The sequence below is a fragment of the Hemiscyllium ocellatum genome, chromosome 37 (assembly GCF_020745735.1).
Source record: "Hemiscyllium ocellatum isolate sHemOce1 chromosome 37, sHemOce1.pat.X.cur, whole genome shotgun sequence".
NCBI classification, from domain to species: Eukaryota; Metazoa; Chordata; class Chondrichthyes; order Orectolobiformes; family Hemiscylliidae; genus Hemiscyllium; species Hemiscyllium ocellatum.
In genome coordinates, this window is record NC_083437.1 from 28,698,801 (window position 1) to 28,720,975 (window position 22,175).

Sequence of the window (22,175 nt, forward strand, 5' to 3'; positions counted from 1 at the left end):
CTTCACTCTGCTGCAATTGTATAGGGCCTTTGTAAGACCATAGCTGTGTGCATTTTTGATTTCCTGTTCTGAGGAAGGATGTTCTGGCTATAGAGAAAGTGCAATGAAGATTTTCCAAATTGATTCCTTGGCTAGCAGGATGACTTATGAAGAGAGACTGGTTCAGTGAAGACTATATTAATTGGATTCAGAAAACTGAGGGAAAATCTCTTATATTCTAACTGGAGTGGATAAAGTAAATGCAGAAAAGATATTGCTAACCACTGGGGAGTTCAGAGCCAGGAGCCACAATTTAAGGATACGTGGTATGGTATTTAGGACCGATCAAGAGAGATTTCTTCACCCAGAGAGTGGTGAGCCTATGGAATTCTCTGACAGAGTGGCTGAGGACAAACTTTGAATGTTTTCAAAAAGGAATTAGATGTAGTTCTTCGGGCTAAAAGAATCAAAGAGTATGCGGATAAAGCGAGAACAGGGTACCAAGTTGAATGATCATTCATGGTCATCCTGAATGGCAGAGTCAGCCTACTTCCCCTCCTAAATTCTATGTTTCTATCAATAAATAATCAATGAGATTGGAATTTGATTACTCATCTAGCTGAAAGTCATAATGGACATTTTCAATTACATTTTTCAAAAATGCAATCAACAAAGTTACTCAGAGGCTTTGGACATTCTAATCCATGTAAGGATTAGTTTAACTCAGCTAGGAGAAGAAAGTGAGGACAGCAGATGCTGGAGATCAGAATCGAGAGCGTGGTGTTGGAAAAGCACAGCAGGTCAGGCAGCATCCGAGAAGTAGGAGAATCAATGTTTTGGGCATAAGTCCTTCATCAGGCATGAGGCTTGTGGGCCCGGGGTGGGAGAGCTGAGAGATATATGTGAGGTGGGTGGGGCTAGGGGAAGGTAGCTGAGAATGCAATAGGTAGATGAAGGTGGGTGGGAAAGTGGGTAGATCAGAGAAGAAGGTGGAATGGATAGATGGAAAAGATGATGGTCAGGTCAAAAGGGCAGTGCCGAGTTGGAGGCTTGGGACTGGGATAAGGTTAGGGAGGGAAAATGAGGAAACTGGTGAAATCCACATTAATCCCATGTGGTTGCAGGGTCCTGAGGTGAAAGATGAGGTGTTCTTCCTCCAGGCATCAGGTGGTTAGGGTTTGGTGATGGAGAAGGCCCAGGACCTGAATGCCCTTGGTACAGTGGGAGGGGAAGTTGAAGTGTTCTGTCACGAGACGGGGGGTTAGTTCATGTGGGTGTCCCAGTGATGTTCTCTGAAACAATCCACAAGTTAGTGTCCTGTCTGCCTGATGTAGAGGAGACCACATTGGGTGCAATGTACAGTAGAAGACATTAGTAGAGGTACAGCTACATTTCTGTCAGATGTGGAAGGATCTTTTGGGGCCTTGGACGGAGGTGCGTTTGGGGGGGGGGGGGGGGGGGGGGGGGGGGGGTGGGATGGGTGCAGGCTTTGTACTTCCTGAGATGGCAGGGGAAGGTGCCATGAGTAGAGTGAGAGCTGGGAGGATGCATGGATCTGACAAGGGATCACGGAGGGAATGGTCTCTCCAAAATGCTGATAGAGGTAGTGCAGTCTGTTTGTTGATGGCAGAAGTGGCAGTGGATGATGTGATGTATATGAAGGTTGGTGGCATGGAAGGTGAGGACAAGAGTATTGGTTGAGTGGAAGGTGAGGACCAGGAGGTTAGTCTGCACCAACCAGTCCCTTCCCCTAGCCCCACCCCCTCATATTTATCTCTCATACCCCCGTGTCCTGATGACAGGCTTATGCCTGAAATGTCATTTCTTCTGCTCCTTGGATGCTGCCTGACCTGCTGTGTTTTTCAAGCACCACACTCTCGACAGCTAACATTGAGTCAGAATATTGTGGGTGCAAGGTCCTTTATAGATTTAAGCACATAATCAAAGTTGATACAATAGTCTGGCCTCGATTGTAGCATTTCTCCCTCAGCCAACAATTCTGAAAATAATATTCTATGGTCATTTATCCTTTTTTATGTTTTTGAGGCATTGCTTGCAGAATTAGGTACCACAAACAGAAATTACTTAAATGAATAAATAATCCATTTTTATGATGTATATTACAGATAATTGCTGCACTATAGGTTCTTTTTCAGATAGTGCCAAATATTTCTGAGGTCTTTCTGAAAGAGTAGATGAAGCCTAATTTTAATGAATAATGTTTAAAAAAAGTACATCAGTCAGTGCAGCATTGAAGTGGCAGTTTAAACTTCATGCCTGTCTCTGTGGTTGGACTTGAACCACAATCTTCTGACTAGAGGCAAATGTGCTATCATTGAGCAAAGGCAAACATTTTATATAATTTTTCAGTAGAGCTAGATATCATATATCTTTTAATATATTTTAAAATAATGATTACTTATCATTTTAGTTATGTATTGAAAGTACCAAGTCATAACAATAAATGTGATTGATTGAAACAACTGAGTTTTTCCACTAGGTGGAGTAGAAAGATCTAGTTTTACATATTGAGAAGATGATCAATGAAGTTGACTCGTGGTATGGCTGTGATGTGTTTGCTCGGACTGTGAAGATAAAAGAGCAGCGTAGTCTAAAAGAAATAAAAATATTTAAAATAATGACAGTTTAACTCACATAAAGAAAGAAAAACAGTTTTGCACGCCGAAGGGTTGATACCCAGAAGGCACAGACATGGGTAATTGGTGCAAGAATCAAAAGTAAATGGAGAAATCTTTTCACCTAGTGAGTTGTTATGATCTGAATGCACTCCTTAAAGAGTGGTAGACACTGATTTAATAATAACTTTTGAAAGGGAATTTATTTGTTCTTGTGATTTGAGTGATGCTGATGACACCAGCATTTATTGCTCATCCCATTGCACCTGAGAAGATGGTGGCGTGCTGCTGCAATTCATAGCAATACTGCTATGCCCACAGTACTGTTAGACATAAATACACAAAAGCGAAAATTTGTAAACTTCAAGGACAATAGAACCCAATTGGAACAATATAGATGACATTTACATGTCCGAGGAGGCCATACAATTGTATGAAACTGTTACAGAGAAGTCAAAAAGGAATAAAATCACCAAACACCAAAAATGTCACTGGCGTATTCAACCTGCAAAACCCTCCTTACTACATCTGGGGGCTTGTTCCAACATTGGAGAAATTGGACAGCTTTCCTGCAACCAGTTAAGCATCAGGCTGACACAGTCATACTCACTTACAGAAAATATCCCAAATACTTACACTATTGGTGAGTACTGTATATCCTCAGAAGGACAAACCCAAAAGAGATAGCAGCATAGTGGTACACAACTGGTTACCTCACTAACATTTTATCAAGATTCCATAGAACCTTTCCTTATAGTACAGTGGGTGTGACTGCAAGATGGACCACAATAGCTAAAGAAAATCGCTCTGTACTACCTTCTCAGTGGCATTTAGGGAAGGGGCAACAACACCTGATACACACAACCTCCAGAAAAGTACAAAAGGAGATCTTTCACGATGGGCTGAATGGCCTCTTTTTGTTGTATCACTGTAGATTCTATTCCCATAAAACACAGAAGAAATTAGACCATTTAGCCCATTCCCAAACAAATAAAACTTAGAATTTGGTTAAAAATCACACATCAGGTTATAGTCAAACAAGTTTATTTGGAAGCTGCTTCCAAATAAAACTGCTGGTCCATAACCTGGTGTTGTGTGATTTTTAACATGGTCCAACACTGGCTCCTCCATATCTAACAATCTGGTGTCACGAGTAACACGTGATCTCAGACCTAGCCTGAAACTGAGTAAATAATCGCTTCGTGGCGCTGATTATGGAGGTCCAAGATGAACCAGCGGATGGGGCTCATCTTGTCTTTTGATGACTCTCCTTGTTAACAGTTCCCGATTATCGGAGGGGGGAGGGGAGAGAGAGAGAGAGAATCTCCAAGTCTCACGAGAGAAGCCGTTGATGGAACCTCCTCGTTCCGCGTTGATGCACAGCCGCCTTCCCCGCGCGGGACCTCGAGAACGCGCACCTCCCCACGTCGGTGCACGCACGCCAAACGCCTTTCAGGGCGGGCACAACCAAACCCGATAACCGGAAACTCCGCCATCATGATTGACCCACGTACTGGCCAATAGCATGCCGATCCGACAGGCGAAGGGGCGGTGGGATGGTGTCTCTGGCCCAATCGGCTGCGCGGTACTGCGAGGGAGTGAAGAGGGGGGCGGGCTGGGTTTTGTGCCCGGCGCTCAAGGTTGGTTGAGCGGCGGTCTCTCCGGCGGTCGGGTATAGGGATGTAAGTGGGGGACTGAAATGGCTGCCGAAAAGAAGCCGGAAGGTAAGGGGCAGAAGAGGCGGAGGTGGGGGAGAATTCCAGTGTGCAAACAAAACACTGATATTTAATTTTTAATTGTGATGACAACCTTCGGGACGACGAGAAAAAGCTAAATCTGACAGAACAAGGGGGTGTGAGGCGCTGCGAATTGAGCGAAAAACGGTTTAGCTTCAATAAAATTATAGCTGTGTGAGATACAGAGAAGAACAAACGGTTTTCTTACAGATATTGAATAAATAGCTCAATGTTCTTTAATCTCATCAAACTGTCACTTTTGTACAGAAGGGAAAAATATTATTTTAAATAAAATGAAATGTATAAGGTTGTGTGGTTTTTGATGTCGGTAAAATCCACAAGAGGGCGGTAACGGATTGTTTATCTGGTGTGAAAGTGATTTAACTCCTCTATCACTCTTCGATATTGAAATACTTTCAGTAATATTCTCCAAAATAATGAGGAAGATCTTCATAGACAAGGGAAAATTGCACGGCACGTGTAACGAGTTCATATTTTGGTTCGGATGTAAATTTACCAAAAAACACACAAAATTAGCTCTGGATAGTTTGAACAAATGTTAACTAAATCTGTATAGAAAGTAATTGTTATGAGAAATTTTGTTTCTTAATTTCAGTGATCTTATTTCAGGGATAGCAGTTATTTGAGGCTCCTGAGCATTCATTCAGCATACTCTCTGTGGCTAGAATTTATAAACTTATTAGGAAGTTTTTCTTTGAAAGTACAAGTTGAGAAAAGTAGTGCACTTCAGAAAAGGCCATATTCAGTATTGAATTGTCTACTATTTTATGTTTTTAAAAAAGTCAGAACTTTTACATATTCAAACATTTAATTCTTTAAAATAATAGTTATGAAGGTGTAATGAATCTCTTGCAAGTTGACTTTCCATAATAAGAGAACAGTTTGTAATTTCTCTTTATGCACTTTGTGCAAATGAAAAAGAAAGCCATGCATGATGTCGTAATTTTGAGGTAAATTTTTGTCATTATGTTCACGTATTATGCAAAGTACTGATTATATTGGTATACTTAACTTGCAGTTTTGTAGTATTTGAAGCATTCTTTGCAGACATTATAGAAAAAAGCAAAAAACACAGCAAAATGTAATAAGTTACTTGTAGATTCATCTACTTTGTGGTGCTGCAGCGATTCCCAGGAACCTAGGGCAGATTACTTCCTGTATCAATTTATTAGTAAATGATATTTCTATTTTTTGAAAAACTAAAATCACTCAAACCAGTAACTGAGAAAATAGTTCTTGAATATATTGTCCAGTCTTTTTTGTGTTGAGGTGAAAATGTTATTATATCAATCTAGGAATGAAAAGTCTTTATTTACAGTGTGTTGTGTGCATGGGGACATCTTTGTAAGCTTTTTATAAGTCTGAATTGATTATGCACATAAAACACCTTAGGGGCTTTAACCCTTTGTTTTATTGGTGCTGTATGACACACAGCATGTCTCATGAGTAACATGACATAGATGCCATTGGAATGTTAAGAGACCATATGTTACGTAATGTGTTGCTTCTTTTCAGGAAACAGACTTTTGTCGTACCTGTGTATAACTTACCTTGAAGATTTGGATTCCTGTCAGAATATTTGTACCTATATCAATGTTGTAAGCCAAGGAATGTTTTGATGGCTGCCAGAATTTTTCTTCTGTCCCTGTAACTGCAGGTTGTGCTTGTATTTAAATGATCAATTTCTCAGTCAACAAAAGGGTCAGGTCTCAAACTCAAAGACCCTGATTGCTTTTTAAGCAATTTTTCTCTCACTATTCTAACATTGGAACACCTTATGGTATTTCTGTCAGACAACAAAAGCAATGAATCAGCCATTCAATGGTAGCCTGTGCATTTTCTCTGTCAAGCTGTCAGTTTAAGGAGTCCTTTTTGTAGTTTCACCTATTCTCTGGAAACTCTGTACTGAGTAATTATATCACTGCTGTTAATGGCAAAAATATCTCTGAAACTAATGTTGAGTGTGATTTTTGTTTTGTGTTGATGGTAATCATGGAAATTAAAGAAATTGCAGTTATTAATGCTGTTCATTATAATAGGGAATTATTGTTGCAAGTCCAAAGATCAAACTCAAATCATAATATTGTGGATCCTGGAAACATGAAATTAAAACATACAATATTGGGAATAATTTCTGGCAACATTTGTGGAGAGAAAGAGATAACATTTTCAGATCTGTGAGTTTTCATCAGTTTTGGAAAGGCTTTTCTGAAAAAGAAACTAACCATATGATGATTGCTTGGGGAATTTCAGGAAAAATAACTCCTTTTTTTGACTCCTTCAGCATGCCATATGTCCCCATATGATATTCTCTTCCATTTTGTGATCTGATACATAATTTTATTCCTTGTGCTTCAGAGCTGTGGAACTTCTCACTTCCCACGGGTTTTCCTGCCTTTCTGCACTCTTTAAAAACCCAGACTTTTGTGTTACCTAATCCTTCCTTCGTTTGTCTTCTGTCCTCAGCCTTGATGATACTCTATACTGTGAGCCTTTGTCAAGTTTTAAGTTTTTTTAATAGAACAGAAAAAAGGAAATAATTCACTGGTTTAAGTCCTACAATGGTTGTCACCAGCCTAATGCTAAGTGTACTAGTTCAATCTGGGAAGTTGATATTTTTGAAAATGTTGAGTTTTTAAGTTTTGTGCATTCAAAGTAGATGTATGTTACAGTGATGTTGATAAATGTTTAGATTTATAAAATTTTAGTTGTCAAAATATGTTGACAATGTGATTTCATCCCCCCCCCCCCCCCACTTCTCATGATTAGAGAAGAAATAAGTTCTTTTTGTGATGGTTTGGTGATGACGTCTTTGTTGGTTTGCCATTTCATGATGCCTATTTACTCGAGGTTTTATCAGTTGACCTAATTTAATTGCTATTCTGAAAATTCTTATTTCTCTTTGCCATTTGTCGGAGCTGACTACCTCTTGATAATTTGGTCAATGATTCATTCTTCAAGTGTTATCCAAGACCGAGAGCAATGGGGTTGTCACAGCAAGCATTCTGACCCCTCAAGTCCACATTTCCTAATCAGAGTCATGGTTGATCTCCTCACTGGCCCTGTCTCCTTGAGGTTTCTGGTGCTGAGACCAATCAAAAGTTTATTTTTAGAATGTATTTCATATAAAATGAGCTGTTTCATGGATATTGGTAAAATGCGATGCAAGTTTAACTGTAGAATTATAAAAGACTCCGTAGATTTAAAAATTGGATTCTAGAGCGTGGAACTGGTTGCTTCAGCAGTGATTTCTTTGTGGGTGTCTTTGCCCTTCTTGACACAGTATAACAGTTACCAAACAGGTTAATGAGCGTAGCAGAATATTGGCATTGCTCCCAATTTACCAATGTAATTTGTTTCTGTATCACCAATATCTATTAGGTGACTAGAATTGCAATGAAGCTTGTACAACTGCAAGTGGAAATCTTAGTTGTCTAGTGGTGGAAAATTTCAATTGCAGTGGATATGACAGTGTAATAGTTACTGCACAAGTGAGATCAAATTCATCTATCCACTCTTGATCTTCCCCTTATCCTGCTAAGATATAAAATTTTAAAGCAGAAAGTGAAGTTATTAGTGTGGAAGATTAATTTGGTAACTTTTCTTTTGTCTGCGTTTGCCTTGCACTTCTCTCTTACCAATCAAAGTGCATGTTGATCAGAAATGTAATTTTTGAAAACTTCAAAACTTGGCTTAACTTGATTCAAATTCTAAAGCCTCAAGTAAAGGTCAGTTACAACATGTGTAGTTTATGAATTTCTCCAATTGGTGGTAGAATGCAGGTTATTATAATTTAGCACCTTATAACAGCTATCTCGTTTGAGCTAGCTGCAGTTTTAGCACATTTTATAGGTGGTTGAACTATCTTGTGTTTTAGAATTGCATTGCCAACTTTAGTTTGCTTTTTCAAAAAAAAAATTGTCCTTAGTGTAACTGTATGCTAAGGGCTGTGATACAATTCAGGGTGAAGTTCTCAATACTTGCTGTAGCTTTGCATGGGACTTGTAACAAGTTTGCAATAAGTATGCTATTAAATAAGCTTTTAAAAATTTGAACACAAAACATCAAGTTTAATATTTTCTCTTTTAGTGGAGTAGTTTATTTTGTTTGTTTTTTGTTGATTGAAACATATACCGTTACTTAGTACCAAACTATAATAGACTTGGGTGAGTGTGGCCTTGGACAAGAGGCATGCAGTTCCACCTTCATTGGTGAAAGCCAGCTCAGCATGTCAGAAGACTAGGCTTACAATTCAACACAGCACAGAAACGGGTCCTTTTTCTAATCCTTATTTATACTCTGTAGTTATTGCCCATGCATAGTTTCTATCCCTCTGTTCACATTCTGTTCATGTATCTATCAAGATGTGCCTTAAAAGTTGCTTACATGCCTGCTTCCACTACTACTACTGGCAGTACATTCCAGGCACTCATCACCATCTATGTTAAAAACTTTTCCCCACACTTCTCCCCTCGACAACTTCGTCCCCCTCACCTTGAACGTGTCCCCTCTTGTAGTTAACCTTTGCACCTTGGTTGGGGGGGGGGGGGGGGAGGTAAAAGCCTCTGACTATCTACCCTATCTATGTCCCTCATAATTTTGCAGACCTCTATCAGGTTGCCCATCAACTTGTGTTTCTCCAGCAAAAACAGAGTTTATTCAACCTCTCCTCATAACTAAAACCCTCCAGACCATGTAACATTTTGGTAAATCTTCTCTGCATCCTTTCCAAAGCATTCTTGTTCTTGTGGTAGTATAGTGATCACTGATTATTCTTAATTGGTTTAATGTATTAAAATACCCCTGTCTGAGCTACTGAAGGTAAAGAGTTTCATTTTCATTCTGCTGTGGATTAGCTGATATCAGCCAGTGCAGCATTAAAGTGCTGAAGTAGCTCTTGACGTCTCTAAGGTGGGGAAAAGTAGCCAAATGTCTCTTTCCTCCTCGTACCTTTGTCTAAAAATGCAGAAATGTGACTGTATTTAATGAAGATGCAGTTCTTATGCTCTCACTGATTGAATAATCTGACAACTTTTTTCCAGGCTCTCAAGTGATGGGTGAGCATTTGGGTGAGGCACTTGAGAGAAAAGTGGCAAAAATAGAAATACTTACTTGCAAATTCTCAGGTCATTAAAATCTGAATCAACGAATGTGAGCTCCTGCTACTTCCAAAACCTGTAGTAGGATTGCACCTATGAAGGCCTGTATCTGATATTCAAGAATAAGTCATCATTCACATTCAGGGATTCCATTGATTTTTAAGGCGTGTAACCTCAGTATTCTTTATAATCAATAAACAAAACATCATGTGTGTGACTTAAATTGCATCTATTGCTTTCCAAGCTGATTAACCGCTTCCTCAAAAATGAGTTTGTCATGTTTTATTGACTCCTGTTGGACAAATGCTGCAAATTATGTGGAATGTATTTTAATGTTAACCTAAAAAAAATGTCAGTGATTTATAAAATGGGGCCCATAAAGCAACAATATGAATTAATATAGTGCCTTTAGCAGTGAAAGAAATACACGTCAAACGAAAAACTGTGACCAAAACCTTAGTTTTAACTTTGATCTTGAGAGGAAGGTGAAGAGTCATAGAAATTGGAATTGATAATGGAATGAGAATGTTTGGGATCAGGTGCAAACAGATTTGGATTCAGCTGAGATTAACATGAAAGCACAGATCAGATCTGGAGGTACTAAAGGTATGAATGAAGGTTTCAAGAGCAGTTGGACGAAAGTAGTTTGGAGGCCAGTACTGTTTGGAAGGTGCACATAGGTGCTAATTGTGGGGAAATAGAAAATGCAGTTGAATACTCACTTGGATGTTGAGGATATTGAAATTGTATGATTTGGAATGAGTGGCTGGAGAAAGAAAGTGTCCTGCAAGAGTATGTCTTAGGGTCAAATGATTAAGGCTTTGATTTCAATGTTTAGAAGGAATAAATTGTAATTCATCGTTTGAAGAATTTCAGGCAAGCACTCTGATCACAGTGGCAGTGACATATTGAAAGTGGAGATGGAGAATTAGTGTTATCAGCATATGTGTAATGAAACATCATGTCTATGGGTGCTAGAAAAGTGCCGTAGGAGGCCAGTAATAATCCTTGGGTGGTATTGGAAGTGATGAAGTGGCAGTGAGAATAGAAACCAACATGAAAGATGTCCTGACACCTACAAATAGGTAAAAGTTCAACTATGCCATGTTCCAAAGGACTAAGTTGCAATGAAAAGAGGTGTTGGAAGGACAGAGTATGAGCTGGTTAAGCTAAAGGTTGCATGAGGACTGGGGTGTTGCACTATTGTTACAAATGATTGTTCCACAAGTGAATAAAAACATGGGTGTCATTGGTCAGCATTTGTTGTCTGTCCCTATTTGACCTTGAAAGTGGTAGTGAGTTACCTCCATGAACTTCTAATCCATGTGCTATAGGTTGATTTGATCCACAGCACAGTCAGGGAGGAAATTCCAGAATTTAGTCCCTTTCATAATGAAGGAGTTCTAGGGTGGAGGGAGGAACTTGCCAATGGTGATGTTACCATGTATTTACTGCCCTTATCTTCCTAGATGGAAGTTGTGTGTTTGGAAGCTGCTGTCTGACAGATTTTAGGTGAATTTCTGCAGTGTATTTTGGAGTTGGTACACACTGCAGCAACTAAGCATTGATGGTGGAGGGAGTGGATGTTGTGCCACTGTTTTGGCCTGGATGCTGTCAAGCATCTTGACTGTTGTTGGAGCTGCACCTATCTGGGCAAGTGTGGAATGTGGATCACACTCTGAACTTGTACCTTTGTAGTTGGTGGACAGGCTTTGGGGAATCACTTGCCACAGTTTTCCTCACCTCTGTCCTGTTCTCGTAGCCATTCTGTTAATGTGGTGAGTCCAGTTGAGCTGGTCAATAGTAACCCAAGCGTGTATAATTAGGAACCAACATTAACTTGGAAGCTGATGATAACTGAGCTGTTTATTTTCACCAGTCGTGTTTCACTGGATTGAATAAGTTGGCTTCTGTTGCAGATTGTGTTAGGAAAAAGTGATTTTTAAAAAAAATAAAAATTGCATCATTTTATTCATGATTTTTGGAAGGAGTTTAAGATTTTTATCCTGAAGCTCCACTTATTTGATGAAAAACTTTTTGTGGGAGATTCAGTGGTAGCACCATTGAAGGACAAGGGGCTGTGGTTAGATTTTCTCTTAATGGATATGATTATTACCATGCCACATGTCCGCCCAAGCCTTGATATTGTCCAGATCTTGTTGCATTTGAACGTGGACTGCTTCAGTATCTGAAGAGTCACGATAAACTGCACAACCAACCGTTTTGATATTATTTGCTTCCCAAACCTATTTTGAGGAAAAGGCCTATTTTTAACCAGCTTGGTAATTGTGAAACAGCAGTGGCTGCAGATGTGTCACTGATCATGGTTGAAACAATTTAACAATGTTGCTGCCATTGGTCACTGCTATGTATAAGGAATTTTGCAGAAAATTTATTTTGTTGGAGAGTTTAACAATTAAGCATTCTGACTCTAATAGATATATCTGACAATAAAATCATTTCCAATTAATAGCCTCTGAATAATGAAGATGTGTGAAAGGTCTATGGTTTATGGGTATGGTTAATTCTGATATGTTATCCATATAAAGTTGTCAGTCTGGGCATACATGAACATTCCATGTTCATGCACATCTAACGTGGGCTTTAGGAAGTGTTGGTGTGAATAAGAGCCTTGAAAGTGCTTGGATGATTCTAAGTTATTGCCAACATGGATTAAACCCAATTTTAAGTTATTATTACAGCACTCGACAGTATCAGAGTAACCTTTAACAAATGTCCCAGGAGTGAAATTAAAACTATCTGATAAGTGCACTGCTTAGAGAATATCTCATCCACCATGAAAATTCCAGTGTGATCTTTGGTCTCTGCTGAGTTAGCTATTCTTAGCCATGTGATGATATGGGAGATTTAATTAGATCTCTGGTCAGGGATGCAAAAATTAACACACTATTTCAGCTTCTCGGTTTAATCTAGTGACTTCTGGTTTCCAAATGTGTGTGAATGTGTGCACATTATGAAGTACATGATGGATTCAGCATGAGAATATCTTAGTCTGGAGACTGCTCAATTAACCACTTCCCTTGAACGATGTGTAAAGGGCAGCTAATGTCCACACAACCCTATGCAGAATGAAGCATTGCCTTTGGGTGGGTGGGGAGAACAGTTGGTAAGATAACAATGTAACCAGTCTATCACCCTCGGGCTTGGTTCACTGCCTTGTCAGTGTCTCGACAAGTGAGTCATGTCATGTACATTATTTTTCATGAAATAAACATGAAAGAAACATTCAGTGAAATATTATGATTCTAGCTCATTTGATTTGTTAAAAGATTTTTGGAATATTAGTGCTATTGTGTTGCCAAACTTTATTTTTGCCCAATTTTTGAAAAGCAAGTTAATTTAATTTTTTTGAACGCGCACAATACATTTGAGAATCTGTGATATATGATTTTATGTTTTAGTATAATTTTTTGTTTTGCACCAAGAAGTGCATTATACTGTTGTATAATTAGATGTATAGGGCAGCTAGAATCTCTGACTTTGAGAACATATGGGGCACTGAAGCCTTCAAGTTCCAATTAGAATTAAAGCCAGAAGTTAGAGGCACACAGCAAGGAAATAGATCCTTTGGCCTAACCAATCCATTCTGAGCATAATCCCAAAATAAACTAGCCCCACCTGTTCCTGGCCCATATCTTTCCAAACCTTATTCATGTAATTATCCAAATAGTTTTAAAAATGTTGTAATTGTACCCATATCCTCTACAAACTCAAGTTCATTTCATCTGCGAAACAGTGTAAACAAAAAAGAAGATAATTACCCTCATGTCTTTTTAAAATCTCTTTCCTCTCACCTTAATGTGCCTGCTAGTCTTGACATCCTCCAACTTGGGGGAAAAGACAACTGCCAGTAGCTCTATCTGTACCTCTCATTATTTTATAAACTTCTATGTGGTCTCCTCTTGTCCCACTGGAGTATAGGAGGTTAAGTCCTAGCCTGTCCAGCCTTTCTCTATAACTCAAACGTTCCAAACCTGGCAATATCCTGATAAATCTCTTCTGAAACTTCTCCAGCTTAATATTGCCCATCTAAAACTTGGAAACCAGATCTGGACACAGTGTTCCAGAAGAGGCCTTGCCAATGTTCTGTACAACCTCAACATGACTTTTCAACTTTTTCATTCAAAGGACTGAGCAATGAAGGCAAGTGTGTCAAATGCTTTTATTTTAATGACTCTGTATGTGATAAAAAGTTCAAAGAATTATGTACTTGAACTCCTAGGTCCCTCTGTTCTATGACACTACCCAAGTCCCTACCATTAATTGTATAAGTCCAATCCTTGTTGTACCAAAATTCAAAACCTTGCATTTATTCAAATTGAACTCCATCTGCCATTTATCAGTCCATTGTCCCAATTGATCAAAATCCCTTTGTAATCTTAGAAAGCCTTCTTCACTGTCTACTATGCCACCAATTTTGGTGTCATCTGCAAACTTACTAACCATGCCTTCTATATTCTCATCCAAATCATTTATATAAATGGCCAACAAAGGACAACCCAGAATCGATCCCTGTGGAACATAATTTTGTAAACCTGTATAAGGTCACCCCTCAATCTCCGATCCAGGTAAGAAGGCCACAACCAATACAGTCCCTCTCTCAGCAACGTCGAATTTCCTGCTCCTTGGATGCTGCCTGACCTGCTGCACTTTTCCAGCAACACATTTTCAGCTCTGATCTCCAGCATCTGCAGACCTCACTTTCTCCTCTCTCTCTCTAACTCCAACTGTCCATTCTTGTAAATCTTTGCTCACTCTCAAGTTTAACAATTTTTTTTCTACAGCATGGGGACAAGAATTGTATACAGCCTAACTTTGTGTGTGTGATATTATCAGTGTTAAAGATGTGACTTAATTGGATGCTGAGACTGGAATCATTTAAATGATTTTTTTTTCTTGTTCTCAAATGTTAATTTTTCAGTTAATCTTAGAAATCAATAATATTTTTTAAAAAAGCAGCATACTACTTAAATTGACAAAGACTGCAGAACTCTGCAGTGCATATGTAGTGAATAAGTTTTGAGTGACCTGCATGAAAAGTCAGCATGTGGATACTGCAACTGATTAGGAAGGCAAATGGAAAATAAAAATAATGTTGAACTGCTTTAGTGAATGGTTTCACAATATTTTGTGTATTTACATTATAAAATGTTCTTTATTGCAGTAAGTACATGGTTTGTTTTGTGCATGTTAATTTTTTTAGTAGTGTGTGCAGAAGAGAATTTGCTCAATTTTAGGAAAAGGTGAATCAGCAAGAGACTGATTTCTATATGGAATAAGGTGTTTATTGCAAGGATCCGAGAGCAGAAAGAGAAACAAGTCTCTAGTCCAATAAAGCAAAGATTTGGGGGAAACGTAGAAGAATAACTCTGGAATTAACCTCAAATTGACTTGAATTTCAGGGGTCTTGAGCTTTTTTAACTCAAAGAATCATAGAATTCCTGCAGTGTGGAAACAGGCCATTTGGCTCATTTGTACTCACCTCTACCTTATCCCTGTAACCCTGCACTCACATGGCTAATCCACCTAGCCAGCACATCTTTGGACTGTGGGAGGAAACCGGAGGACCTGGAGGAAACTCCAGCAGATGCTGGAAGAACGTGCAAACGATTGTCTGGGGGGGTGGATCAAACCTGGGTTCCTATTGCTGTGAGGCACTAGTGCAAAGCACAGAGCCGCCATGCATTTTGTTAAATATAATTTAAGAAAGTTATGAATGGAATGGCTTTACTTTTAAAAGAAAACACCTAATTGGAATATTGACAGTATCAAATAACTTAAGTTTGTTTTATGTCTAACATGTATTGAATGTTATAGTGATTGGAACAGACTAAACAGAATGCAAGCTGGATTCCTATTGTTACGACATGGAAGTTGAACCCCTCTGCCAATTAAAATTAAAACTAAAACACCCAGAAAAGTTTACCTCGCCTTATTTGTTTAAAAATATGAGTGAGTGAAAGAAACCACTGATTTCCACTGTTGAAAGAAAAAGAGCCCATTTCAGGTGACGTGCTCTCCAATTTAATGGGTGGTATGCTCTGGCTAATTTTCAAAACTCCCTTCCTTTCTATGTCCCCAGTATTGTACCTGCTCATTGGTCTGATGTTGGTAATACAATAAAATTCAAATTCAATTGGTTTTTGGTATCTTGGGCATAAATTTAATTCAAATCGGTTGCCTTAACGTCAGAACACAACCCCAAGCTGATTGTTACATATAATCAGTTCTCTGCACCTGTCACCTAGTCACAGACACATGTCCTGCCACAATCTCTCAGTTCAGAAAAAGCACCTCTCTTTCAAAGTGGCCATATACTCTTATGATTTTGTAACACTATCATCACCCCTCTTGGAGTACTGAATCCATTGCCGCACCCCCAACTCTTTTGCAGTTTAAATCAAAATTATCAATAAGAAATTCATTATTCTTTGAGTTAACCATTTAAAATTTCTGATTCCATTCAGGATTTACTTTAATGAAAAATAAATTTCAGAATGTAGTCCATGTGTGATCCACTAATCCATGTGTTTCTTTGACTTGGGTTTATCATCAAATCTTAACAGTCATAAAGTGCTTGGAGGACACACTTGTCCTTGGTGGTTGCAATTGCCATCTTGCCAGTGGTAAGATACAGTTGCAACTTAGCTATCCTTTCAATGAGATGGGATGAAAGCAAATTATCATGATTTTTCTGTTGGCATTGTTATGATGCATAGAGTTAAGTAGAATAATTGTGGAAAGATATCTGTTCAATTATTTTTTAGACACACTTGCAGAACAAACCAGTTCAAACTGTTACTTTGTTACACAATCTATTTGTATTTCTTTTTATATTTGTATACATTTAAGCAGATTATTGCTATTTCAAGTTTTGGTCATACTTGGTTTTCTGCCATTTTCATGAGCTGCAAGAAATTGACACAATAGAAACTTCCATACAATCAACAGTGTTCTGTTTGCAATCTTGGAGCAGAATTAGCAAGTGGACTGCAACGATTTAAGAAAGCAACTTAGCACCACCTTCTCAAGAGTATTTAGAGATGAGCAATAAATTGGCCCAGTCAATGAAGCCCACATCCTTTGCAGCTTTTATTTCATTCATTCATTCATTCAAAGGATTTATTGAGCAGATTGTTGATGAGCAGGTGCAGTCAGCATGCATGATATTTTTATTTACTGAGTAACTGATTATTGAAATATCTTTCAAATTTCAACTACAACTTTTGATAGAATTTGGAAGTTTTCTGAATGAGTTAGAAATTCAGAAAAAAGTTCTAATATATGTAGTTGGTGGTCTGTGCTACAGAGTGAGCCTTTATTATTGAAGAATATTTCTTGTTCAGCTTTGTGTTGATTTCAAAAGCTCCTCTGATTCAAGTATTCCTGTTGTATGAAATGCCATTATGCTGTCAGTGACTTTGGTGCTTTGATTAAAGTTTTATACGTATAGTAATTCATGAGTAACTTGCTGATTTATATATCCAAATTTATTGGCATTTCCTGTTTTATACGTTGTATTTGGGGCACAGTTGGATTTGTAGTGAGGTGTATTCAGATGTGTTTACTGCTATTAAATTTTCTCAACAGGCATACTAATCTGTTTTGTTCATGTTTAACCAATCTGGTGGGCAGATTCAACAAACATTGTGGAATGGATGGTTACATCTATTATTATGATTAGTGAATTTGTCAACAATAAACCTAGACATGAATCCAGGGAAAAAAAAACCTGTTATATTTTCTTTCAATCTACTTAACTCGCAGATGAAATTCTCAGTTTTTAGTGTTGCTTTTGTGCATCTTCTCCATATGGACAATAAAAGAATATGATAGCAGATTCTGCAAATGAGGCTGCCAGGAAAGAGGGGTTTTTAGAACTGTATGTATTTCTAACAGTGAGAAATACATGTGCTTGGATTGCATTAACTTTGTAGTTATTTTTACTTATTAAAAAGCAGTACAGTATTTATTCTGGGCAAACCTAAAGCAATCTTCTAGAAATTTGGAGAAGGAGAAAATCAATTTGTCCGAGTCAGAAATGAGAGAGAGTTGCTGCTTCACATTGGTAAATGGATGGAAGACCTCAATAGAGCTCCCATGTAAAAAGAACATATGTTGATAGTCTAATTTACATTGTGAATGTCCGCATTCCTAAATAAAGTAGTGCTGTAATTGCAGTAAAGTAATATGTCTGTTGGTCTAGAGCTAGAAAAAAAATGTCATTGATTCTGAGATTTAGGCATTAATTGTTTGGAAGTCTTTAATTTTTGGTCAAAATACATGTGTAAGGATAAGATTTGAACTAATGGACCAAAGGAGAAAAAGGAAATTCAAAACACAACAGGCAATGCTGAAATGATGCCTGTGAAGTGAACTGAATTTATGTACTGTTTCTAGTAGGTGTGAATCTTTGTGCAAAACAGTCAGTAATTATGTATCCGTATTGACTGATTTTGGTCTTGGAAGCCATGTATGTCATAAGTTTGGTAAATAGATGTGTGCATTGGAGATTGTCCTGATGTTGACATGAGGAAGTATTGCTATGATATATAAAGGATGTTTTCCTTTTAACTGGGAATGTTTGTTTAAAAATGAAAGATCATTTAATTTTCAAGCTTTGGCTGTCCCAGGTTGGGGTACTTATATCACAGTCCTGTTAGTGTGAAAAAAAATTACCCACTGATCACATGGAGTGTCGTGTTTGCGTTTTTCTGACATTCACAACCAGGAAATAAACTAAACTGAACAAAATTAATTTTAAAAGATCTACAATAAAACATTATTTGCTGCACTTGTTTTTTGCTTCTGTTGACAGTTATAAACTAAGTGAGCTATTCATGTGACATTTGTCATGACCTTAGATCCCTTACTGTAGTTACTGTCTTGTAATTGCTTTTGACTATCTATTGTTCCGGCTGTATTAAAAGTATATGTTCATGTAATGTCGGATCTTTGAAGTAACAAAAAAAATCTTGAATTGATGTCAGTAGGAACTAACTACCCTCTCAGACCAGCAGTTAAAATGTTAAGAGTTTGAATTGGGATAAAAAAATGACATTGAGCAGTATGAACAGTTTGCAGTACATCTTGATATCCCTGCCTTCGGAAAGAGAAATTAGTGATGGTTATTATTCCTCATGACCAGTTAGTTATTTGTGGATTCTGAATGAAGATGAGATCACGTTTCCGGTATGTTACTGTCAACTAGCAGAAATTATACTGGTTATGATTATACTCAATATTTCAGCTTGAACCTGACAAATGATCGCCGTGAGAGTCAGTTACAGAAGGATGACTGTTCGTAAAACTGTACCTAAATAAGGAGTCAATGCTGCTTGAGGTTATCACAACAGTAAGGGTTCAATATAAATACAAGTTAATGTAATGGGATATCCCAAGTAACGAGAAGACAGCTGGACCAGAACAGACCTTGTTAACTGAGTTACTTTCTCTTTAGTTATCATTCTTTGATTCTAAATGTTTCCCTACTTCCTTGGAATTCCAGACTGTTACAGAAGTATAATTCCATTGATGTTGGTCATTCTTTCTTACCTTGGTCAAATTACATCACAAGAGAGTTAGATTTAAAAAAAATTGATCCACACTGTGATGTTTGTGCACATGACCAAAAACTCAGGTAAATTTTTAGGAGCATTATAAAGAAAGATAAGCATAGAGAGACTTATGGAAGGAATTTCAGAGCAGGCATTATTCAATTTTTCACTGTTTAGACTGAAGGTTTGGGAGTTTCAAACAATGCAATTAATTATGTATTTAAATAATGCATTCTCAGTTTTTTTCACCTTTTTGTCTTTTTCCTTTGTTTTCAGTCCAAAATATGAAGCAATATGAGTGATTCATTTGCAGAGGTGAATAGTGTTAATGTTCCTTTTCAATGTGTGCAAAAGTGTACCTACCAGGAATACCTATTTCTGCTCTCACTTAGTGAATTGAATAAGTTCAAACTTCTCCTTACTTTAACTTGTGTCCCGTCGAATATATTAGGGTCATAGAGATGTACAGCATGGAAACCGACCCGTCGGCCCAACCTGTCCATGCCAACCAGATATCCCAACGGAATCCAGTCCCACCTGCCAGCACCCGGCCCATATCCCTCCAAACGCTTTCTAATCATATACCCATCCAGATGCCTCTTAAATGTTGCAGTTGTACCAGCCTCCGCCACTTCCTCTGGCAGCTCATTCCATACACGTACCACCTTCTGTGTGAAAAATGTTGCCCCTAAGGTCTCTTTTATATCTTTCCCCTCTCACCCTCTAGTTCTGGATTTCCCCCACCCCAGGGAAAATACTTTGTCTATTTATCCTATTCATGCCCCTCATGATTTTATAAACCTCTATAAGATCACCCCTCAGCCTCCGATGCTACAGGGAAAACAGCCCCAGCCTATTCAACCTCTCCCTATAGCTCAAATCTTCCAAGGCCTGCTAAGATTTGCTTTTCCAAAATTCCGCACCTCGCATTTATCTGAATTAAACTCCATCTGCCACTTCTCAGCCCATTGGTCCATCTGGTCCATATCCTGTTGTAATCTGAGGTAACCTTCTTTGCTGTCCACTACACCTCCAATTTTGTTGATAACTGCCAACTTACTAACTGTACCTCTTATGCTCGCATCCAAATCATTAATGAAATGACAAAAAGTAGAGGACCCAGCAGGATCCTTGTGGCACTCCACTGGTCCCAGGCCTCCAGTCTGAAAAACAATCCTCCCACCACCACCTTCTGTCTTGTCCTTTGAGCCAGTTCTGTATCCAAATGGCTAGTTCCATGAGATCGAACCTTGCTAATCAGTCTCCTATGGGGAACCTTGTCGAACGCCTTACTGAAGTCCATATAAATCACATCTACTGCTCAACCCTCGGACTTTCTAAATACATGTACATCCTGTCCCTCTGGTTTCCCTCCAACAACTTACCTGCCACTGAGGTCAGGCTCACCGGTCTATAGTTCCCTGGCTTGTTTTTACCACCCTTCTTCAACCTCCAGTCTTCCGGCACCTCACCTGTAACTATCGATGATACAAATATCTCAGCAAGAGGCCCAGCAATCACTTCTCTGGCTTCCCACAGAATTCTCAGGTACACCTGATCAGGTCCTGGGGATTTATTCACCTTTTAATCGTTTCAAGACATCCAGCACTTCCTCCTCTGTCATCTGGACATTTTGCAAGATGTCACCATCTATTTCTCTACGGTCTATATCTTGCATATCCTTTTCCACAGTAAATACTGATGCAAAATATTTATTTAGTATCTTCCCCTATTTTCTGTGGCTCCACACAAAGACCGCCTTGCTGATCTTTGAGGGGCCCTATTCTCTCCCTAGTTACCCTTTTGTCCTTAATATATTTGTAAAATCCCTTTGGATAATCCTTAATTCTGTTTGCCAAAGCTATCTCATGTCCCTGTTTTGCTCTACTGATTTCCCTCTTAAGTATACTCCTACTTTCTTTATACTCTTCTAAGGATTCACTCGATCTATCCTGTCTATACCTGACATATGCTTCCTTCTTTTTCTTAACCAAACCCTCAATTTCTTTCGTCATCCAGCATTCCCTATACCTACCAGCCTTCCCTTTCACCCTGACAGCAATATACTTTCTCTGGATTCTTGTTATCACATTTCTGAAGGATTCCTATTTTCCAGCCGTTCCTTTACCTGCGATCATCTACCTCCAATCAACTTTCAAAAGTTCTTGCCTGAGACCGTCAAAATTGGCCTTTCTCCAATTTAGAACTTGAACTTTTACATGTGGTCTATCCTTTTCCATCATGATTTTAAAACGAATAGAATTATGGTCACTGCCCCAAAATGCTCCACCACTGACACCTCAGTCACCTGCTCTGCCTTTTTTCCCAAGAGTAAGTCAAGTTATTGCACCTTCTCGAGTAGGTACATCCACATACTGAATCAGAAAATTGTTTTGTACACACTGAAGAAATTCCTCTCCATCTAAACCTTTAACACTATGGTAGTCCCAGTCGATGTTTGGAAAGTTAAAATCCCCTACCATAACTACCCTATTATTTGTACAGATAGCTGAGATCTCCTTACAAGTTTGTTTCTCAATTTCCCTCTGACTATAATACAATCCCAAAAAGGTGATCATCCCTTTCTTATTTCTCAGTTCCACCCAAATTATTTCCCAGGACGTATTTCCAGGAATATCCTCCCTCAACACAGCCGTGATGCTATCCCTGATCAAAAATGCCACTCCCTCTCCTCTCTTGCCTCCCTTTCTACCCTGCCTGTAGCATTTGTATCCTGGAACATTAAGCTGCCAGTCCTGCCCATCCCTGAGCCATATTTCTGTAATTGCTATGATATCCCAGTCCCATGTTCCTAACCATGCCCTGAGATCATCTGCCTTCCCCATTAGGTCCCTTGCATTAAAATAAATGCAGTTTAATTTTAGTCCTACCTTCTCCCTGCCTGCCCTGACTGTTTGACTGACTTCTGTTCTCTGCTGTACCCGTCTCAGATCGATCTATTTCCTCACTATCTCCCTGGGTCCCATTCCCCCCCCCCCACTAGTTTAATTCCTCCTAAACAGTTCTAGCAAATATATTGGCAGGAAAATTAGTCCCCTTCCAATTTAAGTGCAATCTATCCTTGTACAGGTCACTTCTACCCTAAAAGAGATTTCAATGATCCAA

At 38.6% G+C, this 22,175-nt stretch overlaps 1 protein-coding gene across 1 annotated transcript in view; it reads left to right on the forward strand.

The window, feature by feature from the left end:
- The first annotated feature begins 4,254 nt into the window (after nucleotides 1–4,254).
- camta1a (calmodulin binding transcription activator 1a) overlaps nucleotides 4,255–22,175 on the forward strand; it is a 1,231,004-nt gene continuing 1,213,083 nt past the window's right edge. The window contains exon 1 of the mRNA XM_060851985.1: nucleotides 4,255–4,339. Coding sequence (XP_060707968.1) covers nucleotides 4,315–4,339 — 25 coding nt within the window. The 5' untranslated portion in view covers nucleotides 4,255–4,314. The remainder of the gene's footprint in view (nucleotides 4,340–22,175) is intronic.